Genomic DNA, 10818 nt, shown 5'->3' with positions numbered 1-10818 from the left:
GTTAGGGTAGGTTTGAGACCCTGCTGACGCGTTAAACCCCGCCACATTCTGTATGTGTCCAAAGTCAGGAGCCTGTAGTTCAGTGGCTGTTGTTTGTTGTAGTGTTACGATAATTTTATTTTAAATGAATTTGGCCGTTAGTTTTATCGTTTGTAAATGAGATGTTTTACATTTGTCATCTCGGACGGAATGGTATGGGCTTTCCTCATTACTGAAGTCCATACGGTCACATATTTTACACGAAAAGATCGTTTGAAAGACCCAATTTGGCATAAATAGTAAACCAATAGTTCCAAATGGTGAAGTTGAAATCATTGATTCGTAAATTTTACGGACGCATCACGAGGTGGTTGACCGTTATGGAATAACCGTTTCACAGATGATATCGGATATGTTCCCTATGTCGTAACTGCAATACCCTTCCCTTTTCACGAAGGTGAACTACGATATTCGACTAATTACCTGATTTGTAATAATATAAGCAACACGACGGGTGCCACATGTGGAGCAGGATCTGCTTTACCCCCCCCCCCCCCCAACCCCCCCCCCCCCCCCCCCCCCCAACCCGGAGCACCTGAGATCACCCCAGGTTTTGTTGGAGTTCGTATTGCTTAGACTTTAGTTTTCTATGTTGTGTTTTCCGTACTACTATTTGTCTGTTTGTCTTTTTATTTTTAGCCATGGTGTTGTCAGTTTATTTTCAATCTATGAATTTGACTATTCCTCTGGTATCTTTCGTCCCTCTTTTGATTCAATTGTAAGATAAATGCAACAATATACAAATAGTCTTTTGGAAAAAAAGATCTGTTAGATATTAATTTATAAATTTTAATAAACACGGTTAAAACCTTATACATAAATTATTTTTACAAACAAATTTACATTATCATTTTTTTATGAATTTATGGTAGGATTCCGAAAATACAATTTTGAAAATCCAAACAAAATGATGTTTAACAACTGCGTATATATATAAGTGGGTGTATTGAAACAAAATAAGGAAAAATTTCACAAAACAATAATGTTAAACAAAGGCTATCCGGATATCTGGTTTGAAGTTTGAAAAAGCATATATTGGTTCAGATTTCCCGTTATAAGTAAACAAAAAAGTTGTGTAGCTGTCATGGATGGAGCACAAACTATATCAGGTTGCCATTTATGTCAAAGAAGTGGAAATGTTAAATGGAAATGTGTCAGTTGTCAACTATTACTTTGCAATACTTGCAAATCAAATGTACATCCAAAATTTAAACTTGCTGATACTCATCTTATCATTGATATTAAAGATGTAGGAACAAGTATTGAATACTCTTACAAAGAAATCGAATATGGAAAATGCAGTTGGCACATAAACCAGGATACAAATTTGTATTGTAAAGATTGCAGTAGTCTTGTTTGTCCTAAATGTGTTTCCGAAACACACCAACAACATGTGTTAATTGATACCGATCAAATATACACAGAGAAAGAAAGCCAACTTTCAAATCTTATCGAACTATACAAACTGAAAATAACGTCGAATACGAATATAAACAAAATCTTTCAAAATAAATATGACGAATCCAAAGGGACAATAATCAAAAGAAAGGAAGACATTGCAAAAATATTGGATGATCATTCAACAAAAATGTTATATCAATTAGAGGAGAAATGTAAAAATACAGATTTCGATAGTGAATTGGAAGATTTGAACAAAACTTTGGATATCCTGCTAAAATGTCGGCAATCAAGGCGTGGAGATTTATTATTAGACACATTAAAGACCATTCAGGACACAGAGATACAACATGATCTGGCCGCATGTTTCCCTAGATTTGTGATGGGAAGGCCAATATCACGCAAAATAATAGAAAAATTCGGTTCATTCAAAGAAGAAACAGTTCTAGATCCTAACGAAGAAATAATACTGAAGTTGAAGAGTTCTCACGTTACATCCCTCAAAATGATTAAACGAATAGTGGAAGATTTAGGTGGAACATTTTATGTCATCGACGAGTCGTCTCTTTACCGTGTTGTATTGAAGAAAGGAGAAAAACTGCAAACAAAGAAGATTACCGATATTAAAGCGTTTGACATTTCTTTTTTCAAGTGTAATGAAATCCTGATAGCCATGCAAACAGAAGGGAAAATTATGATTCTAAAACAATCACTTAAGGGGGTTCGCGGGTCTAAATCATTTATATAGGATTTCTCTATATTTTTCTATAAATGAACTTTACCTTATAGTTAATAGAAAATTAAAATAAAAAAGTGGGGTCACCGTTCATTTGCGCTCACAATCTGCCTTCGAAAGAAGCATACATTTTTGTAAAGGTGGTTGAAGTAATAGGAGAAATATACGTAATATCGAAATAAAAAAAGAAATTTATTACAGAAATCGCTCAAATTTTACAATAATTTAGTTTAAGTACAGCTTATATGGAAATTATATTAAAAAATATATGTCACCGATGAGTTAAAAAAGATATTTCAATTTTAAAGCCAAAAAAGGGCATTTTTCCACCAAAGGGAGATAATTTGGAACTTTTTCAATGATGTACACATTTTAAATGTTATCTGGGGCCAACACGAATTGATTGTTTTGAATGATTTTTGTACCATATGATAAAGTAACAACTACAAAAGGTAATAAATAAAATTTGTAGTGAAAAACAAATGTTTAATTTTTTCTGAAATTTTTATACCCTCGAGCCTCCTTAATATGAAATTATTCCACTCGTTTTCTGGTCTTTTACCAAGGGCAATTCATCGTACCAAAGACGATAAAGTTATTGTTGGAGTTCGAGAGGCTGGTGAATTATTACTTTCGCCAGGTGAAGATTGTAAGCGACAGATCATAATACTCGACATAAACGGACTAGAGGAGAACGTATTCGAATATGACAAAGATGGACAACGCATCGTCTCAATGCCAATGAAAATAAAAACAAACTCTGATGATTATATGTTAATTATTGATATGATTTCAAAACTGGAAGGACGCATTGTTTTTCTGACTAAAAATGGTAATGTTTCCTGGGTATACAACGCAGCCGAATCCTCATATAGTTTGTTTAAACCATGGGATCTGGTTGTCACATCAAGGGATAATGCTATTATATCAGACATAACGAATCAAGCATTTCACATCTAGAACAGCAAAGGACAATTGATAAAAATGATGAGATCAATAGATATAGGACTTTCACTTCCATTTTCCCTTTTAATTAACCAAGAAGGTGACCTGCTTGTTGGAACAAGTATAGATGATAGCGTAGATACATATCAACACAAATCTACATACATTTTCCGTATTACCGTCAAAGGGATATGAATAAAATCAGCTTTACTTCTAATTTGCAAAACTAATGTTCGTAGATTTATTATTAACGGATATTTTTTAATTTCGTTAATAGAAGATTTTAATATTCAGTGTGTTTACTTTTAAGTAATTGTGTTTTCTCCAACACATAAAAATAGATGAACAGTAGAAAATGCTTTAATATACGTCAACTGGTGGTAAATTTGATTGTGTGTAATCAATCTTTATCTTCTTATTGTTATACCCCGCTTTAAAAAAAGTGGGGGTATACTGTTTTGCCTCTGTCTGTCCATCCTTCCGTCAGTCCGTCAGTACGTTAGTCTGTCAGTCCGTCAATCCGTCCGTCCCATGAGTATTTTCGTCACATTTTGCTCAAGAACTACAATACAAGGATTTCTGAAATTTAGTTTCAGGGTTTATATATACGTTAGCTACACGTTTACCGTGTGATGCGTTTTCAGATTTTCACTCAACAACTTCCTGTTTACCAAAACATTTTGGCGGGGTATCATCAGTGAGCAGTAGCTCGTAGTTTCACTTAGTCTATCCAACTTTATATTGTAAAATTGGAAGATACTAGTTAAAACTGATTAATTGACTTACAGACAGTCTTCGTCATGTTGTAATGTGTATACTGCTTTGATAGAAAAGCAAAAAATCACACTACCTACCTGAGAAACTGAATATAAATCTTTCTATTAAAAGAATATAAAAACATTTGAAATCCCACAATTTTTCTTATTCTTTATCTTATAAACAAATAGTTGAGTATTCGTAACAGATGTTATTAAAATAATTGAATTTCTGATTGAATAGAAGATTATTCGTTTGTGTGACGAGTATGTCAGAAGTGGATAACCATTTGGGATAACACATTTGTTCTTGTCTTATCAACTAGTTCTTGTTATAGAAGCTTATAGCATATTCCTTTAACTCCACGTTCTGTTATATTGATGAGTAATTACATACGTTGAATCTATCTTGTTGATATTTAAAATGTATATACTACACATGGTGTCTGTTCAGTCTATTACGAAATCTTGCCTTCCTTTATGAGATAAGAAATCATTTATAGATTTATTGTGAAGAGTCGTTTTTTTTTTCATTCTAGCAGAGCCCATATATCGACTATATTTATATGTTTGATACGGTATTTCAGGGCTTACATGTAATATAAAGATTGCATTATTACTCCTCGATAAATGGTTCATGCGTAAAAAGTAAAATAACTAACAACAGACAGTGAAATAATAATAGGACAGTAATTGTTAAAAATGCAAACGCAAATATAGTAATTGGGAATGAAAAATGAATAAAATAAAACAACAAAATACCGAACTTCGAGGAAAATTCAAAACAGAAAGTCCCTAATCAAATGGCAAAATCAAAGCTCAAAAACATCAAACAAATGGAATACACATGTCATTATCCTTACTTGGTAAAAGATTGAAATTAAATCAATGACACAATTGAAGTAACTGCGCCTCAGAAATATTAATAATACCCTCAGGATTTTGTTGACCGAATATCCATGTCCCAGATGACTTTACACATGTTCTAATTGTCGTAGTATGGTATTCTGAACTCATTTTGAAGAATATCTAAAATGTTAGATACATTTTAAACAGAGCACCTGACTAGTGATGGCACGTTTTAGATACAGCTGTTTCACAAAACACGCCATTTGGAGAGATATACTATATTAATGGATAAATTGTTTTGTTTGTGTACTGGTTCCCATATATGATCTTTATGTTTCATCTCAAAGAGACATAACCGTGGAATGTTGCCAGTATAAATAGAAAAATAAAGCGTCAGCCTTGAATTCTGAGGGACCAAAAGTGAAGGAAGGGATTGTACAGAAGTTTAATTTTGGAAGAGAAATAGTAGTGTATATTCCATTCTAGGATATAATTTTTTTTTCGAAACTTCATTGTTAAAGTGGTACAGTTTTAGCCGTCAAGGGAGTTTTTACGGGAACTTGCAATATCTATATTTACATACTAGTATTTATCCAAGAAAATAAATTGAAGTATTTATAAAACTTCAAATGTACTGCAAAACAAAAACAAAACATGATTGAACACATATAAACAATATATAATGATTGAATGTTTATGTAACTCAAGTACGTGCATAGCTGTCAGTAGTAACAACTGGTGTGTTTGTGCATTTGAGTTATCCTTCGTAGTACTATGTATTAAAGCGTAGGCAGTTATTAGATATGAAGACTAATAGATTGGTATTTCTCTCATGTTTTGAGAATTATCCAATTCTTTAAGAAGGGTGTAGTCATTTTCGGTTTCCACTGAAGGTCACATTGACAAAAGCTTTTATTTAAGTGTTCTGGGCTTGAAAAAAACAATATAAAGGGTTTTGGAGGAGAAAGTAAAGAGATAATAGTTTACTATATCTGCAAACCAACATATAATTCTGATTAGACTTATTACAATGACATTTTATGAAAATGTCAATATTAAATGCATTTCAAAGAAGCCTTTCATTATGCAAACAAATAATTACTTTTGATAAAGCTGCACAATGTAGTTTATGACTATTGCATGTTTACATGACACGGTAGTGAAATAATATTCATCTATCTCTCAGTTTGATCTTGATAGAGTATACCACTAATCAATACGTTTGGTATACGTTTGGTATCTAAATATATTTCCTCCCACATAAGCAGTTTAAGCCTATTTATCCTATAACATGTTCAATAAACTGTTTAAAAAAATATTATGTAGAACGTATTTGTACATTAAGGTTGCTAACATGTGAAATCGGTAATATATAATATGAATGGTTACGGCAAATCAATTGTGCTTTACAAATGTACTACAGTATTTGACATTAAGGGAAAACGTCCGATGCACTTAAGAATGAATTAAATCCTATTTATGCAAAATTTTCTTCATAATTATTAGACAGTACCCAAATTATATTCTTGTAAGAAGAGAAAATAAATGAATCAGTTTAAATACTCTTATAATAGGAGGAATATCCTAATCATCCTGGATTCTAATACATATTAACTATAATTGATTTTGAGAGTCATATATAATAAGAATCAACAAAAAATATGAAAAAATCGTAACTATTTCGGACATAATATATCTAAGGTTAAGGAAAAATCGTATAATACCTGTTTAGGAGTAGTTTTCTACCAAAGACATCACATTCATGTTCAAACCGATACAGTAGGAGATAGGCTGAAAAAATGATAGCTTTATTAATTGTTCAGACAATTTTAATCTGCATCATTATCTAATAGAAGCACAACCACATTAAAAGACTTGACATGAGTAACTATAGTATTATACATATAAAAACTTCGTATCTCGCCTTTGAGACGAAAGCAGGCATTATCAGCGAAGTAACATTGTCTGAGGAGAAGTTATCAGCGACGTTACCATATGAGAGGAACCAATATCGAAAGAGGGGTGAAAGATACCAGAGGAACAGTCAAACTCATAGATTGAAAATAACCTACCAACGCCATGGCTAAAAAAGAAAAGACAAACATGCAAATAATTGTACACAATGTTGCTTTCGTCAAGCGTAAAACTGTTTTAGGGAGGGGAAAACGACCAGTTAAATGACGACAAACAGATCATCGGGTTTTCTTCGCAAGGATACTTTAAAATATAACCCGCTCAACACATAATAAAGCTTTTTTGCTTGTTCGTTCCGCTCACTCCCCAAAAAAGGTTCACATTTTTACTAACTGTGCGAGGGCTGAAATGCCAGGCAAGTCCGTTAAACACTTCCATCATCAACATTGTGGCTCGCGGCTGATATTTTACAATATTAATGTGTGGAAAACCCGATAATCTATACATAATATGGAATATAAAAAGCGCGTTAAGGTCACATATGACTTATTAGTAGAGCAAATACAAAATTAGTGACAGGCAAAATCAAATCAAATCAAATCAAATCAGCGTCACTGATGAGTCTTATGTAGACGAAACGCACGTCTGGCGTATTGAATTATAATAATGGTACCTTTGATAACTATTAAATGCCGAAAATTACTTAAAGTAGTACCCAGCAATCATAGGGGTTTCAAAATATTAATAATTTCATAAATGCAACATTTTATAAAAAGAAAATTAACATATTTGCACGACTTTAATACACGTAAATGAACTACCCATAGATAACAGGATTGACATTTTATATTTACGTCAGACGCGCGTTTCGTCTACAAAAAAAACCATCATTGACGCGCAAAGAAAAAACTGTTAAAAAGCCAAAATTAAATACGAAGTAGTAGAGCATTGAGGACCAAAAATTCCTAAAAGTTTTGCCTAATACAGCTAAGTAATCTATTCCTGAGGTAGAAAAGCCTTAGTATTTAAAAATTCAAAGTTTTGTAAACAGCTAATTTGTAATTATGAACATATCAATGATAACTCAAGTCAACACAGAAATGCTGACTACTGGGCTGGTGATACCCTCGGGGAATGTAAATGTACTAGTAAGTGATGGTAATATAATGTACTACATAGATTAACCGCTTAGAGACAAATGAACCATTAAAATCGTTTATATGTCTATATAAATACTGCCTGAGAAAACGGAAATAATGATAGTATTTAGACCCTTATTTGTAAATTTGTAATTACCCTATAAACTATAAAGCAAAACATTTGATCAAGAGATACAACAAAAACAGAAAAGAACCTTAAAGGTAACAATGTCTTTACATAATTAGTCACGATTTAATTACATAACAAGTTTCTATGGTTAACCAAACAGTTTTTGTTACAGTTATACATCCATATATATTTACGATACTTTACAGCAAGAATTGAAAAAAAAGAATTGACAGTACAACACTACAAACCAACCACTAACATAAGACAGCTTAAATGAATTCAAAAATATTTTGAAAATATATTCAAGATACAGGCAACACGTGTGTTGGGATTACACCAGTTTGATATGTAAAAATAATCTTTCTGTTCTATATATCGTAAAAGTTAAACAACCGAGTAAAACCCTGCGCAGGTGATCTAAAGACAGGATGACCAGCAACATGAAATGAAAGTAACTTATACAGCAGATTCAACTTATTTTCGCTACTATAAAATGATAGCTGATGTAAATTTATCTGTCGATTTAAGTCTGTATCTTTTCGCCAAACGATGTCTATATTGTACTACTGTATTAATAACTATAAACCACCTTCTTATAAAAAAAAAATATTGAAATCATATTTATACTTTTCTACATATTCCACGTTTTATTTGGCATATCCTATTTCATTCTTTTGACGCATACCTTTATGTGAATATTTGTAGGATTGACCTTTACCTTTTACCGCAATGTTTTTATTATCGAATAATTTGACATTTTCTAGTCGATGCCAAATCTGGGTTATATTGAGAAAGCCATTTGATATTTGAAATATATTGTAGCATTTTCTAATAACCGTGTGTCGCTTATCCCTGTTTATGAACTCTGACTGTAACCTTTAGGGATTTTCAGGGATATTTTCGTGTCCAGACTGAGACGGGTTTATTCTCTTTGTAAGATTTGTTAAATATATGTGTTTTTATTCTAGACATATCAAGTACCAGTAATTTGACTTTTACCAATACCTCAAAGCATTTCTTTGGGTGAACAATTTAAGGATTAATATTCAGGCATTATTGTTGTTTTTCAATACATAAAATGACTGCACAGTACACAAAATAATAAAAATGAATTCCAAGTAATCTGTAGACTATATTGTATTTCAATTACCATTTTTAGTTAGTTGTAGATGAAGTGAGACGTGTTTAGACCAACTACGACGAATCCGGTTCATTTCATATACAATATTTTCTTATCCTTATAGTGTTTTTTTTAAAGATTTTATATATTGAAAATATGAAACCGTAGACAACGTAGGCAACAATCTCAATTCCATTTTCTCCAAGAAAGAACAGACATTTACTTATACTGTATAGTTTCAATTCGTTACTTAACTAACCAAATTTCATTTTGTTTGCGTGTGTTTTTATCGTCTTATTACAATAAAATTGCACCCCATAAAATGTTCATCCGAAAAATGTACATTATGAAATTTTCAAGTATTTGTTTGAATGTGTCTTTTTTATCCAAATTCATCCTCTTAATGTGTGATTCTAAGGAATGTTTAGAACACTGGCATCATTAATCTTCCTTTACGCTTTAAGCTATTAACCTCAAAACAGTTCCTTAACCATATTATTGATCGATTGTGGCAAACAGATGAAATTGAATTTGAAGATGAATGTTTCGCTTAAAACAATTTGTTTTATAATACACTTACCATGGAAACTTCATTTCTATAAACACGAACAGCGACATAAAATAAATTCCTTACTTTTTATGTAATTATGTTTAAATGTTTAACATTCGGTATGGTATGAATTACAGAGCTAATAAATATTACATTAAACTTAATATTCAAAATTGTTCTCGAATTATGTATTCAAATTCATGACCATATTACAAAATTCTAAAAACAAAATTGAAGAGGTTGAAAAATAATGAAAAGAACCTATGTTTAATCTACAGTTCAATCTTTTTTTATTTTTTGTCAGATAAAGCTAATGTCTCGATGCCATAAAACCTTGATTTGATTCACAAGACAATTTTGAATTTCTTCAACTTAACTATTATGTCTGTTTGTTTTGTTCACGCATCGTTGTCGATATAATTGAATTTGGTGCGACTGTCATACAAGTTAGAGGTTAAGAAAGCTTTAAAACCAGGTTTAATCCACAATGTTCTACATACCTGAACTAAGTGAGGAATATGACAGTTGTTATCCATTTGTTTGATCTGTTTGAGGTAATGACTTTGCAAATATCATAGAATTTTCCTCGGAGTTTGGTATTTTGTGATTTTACCTTTTAGTAGATTGCCAGAAATTTCAACATCACGTCCACATATGCAATTTTATTTATCAATTTTACCATTGAATTGTGCAATTGTTTTGCCCATTTGAAGTGAACATATATCAAACTTCAGGGATGTACTCGTTAAAATGAATAAACACTGAGAATCTGTGACAAAATAAGTTCAAACGATTACGATGATAACAATGTTTAATAGACTTTTCAAAGACAACATCCAACATTTGTGCATGTTCGTTTTGTCGCATCATAAACTATCTGAAAATGCAACATGTTACAAAACAAAAATGAGCACACAAATTTCATTAATTCCCATAATCGATGGAAACCACATAGATATTGAAATACAACAAATTGAAGCACAGAAATCGAAAGAAAAACATGAACTAAACTTGAAACTAGATTGAACTGGGTTGCATTATGACTAGAAAGGGCTTTGAAAAAATAACCAATTTATATTATGTCATAGAAAGTCCATATGTATTATAAGACCAGGAAACATTTATAATTGTAAAATAATACCTTATCATTCGTAAAAATAGGTCATATTTAAGCTTGTACAACACAACGAAAGATACCAGAGAGGCATTCAAATCATTACCCTAAAATAAACAGACAACGTTA

General features: G+C 31.6%; 1 protein-coding gene across 1 annotated transcript; it reads left to right on the top strand.

Moving 5' to 3' along the window:
- Positions 1-1123: 1123 nt before the first annotated feature.
- On the top strand, positions 1124-2185 carry LOC139489934 (RING finger domain and kelch repeat-containing protein DDB_G0271372-like). Its single transcript, XM_071276780.1, has one exon. It carries the CDS (start codon positions 1124-1126, stop codon positions 2183-2185), a length of 1062 nt encoding a protein of 353 aa, XP_071132881.1.
- The last annotated feature ends 8633 nt before the right edge of the window (positions 2186-10818 follow it).

The sequence above is a fragment of the Mytilus edulis genome, chromosome 9, assembly GCF_963676685.1.
Source record: "Mytilus edulis chromosome 9, xbMytEdul2.2, whole genome shotgun sequence".
NCBI classification, from domain to species: domain Eukaryota; kingdom Metazoa; phylum Mollusca; class Bivalvia; order Mytilida; family Mytilidae; genus Mytilus; species Mytilus edulis.
This window is presented reverse-complemented; position numbering and strand designations above follow the sequence as displayed.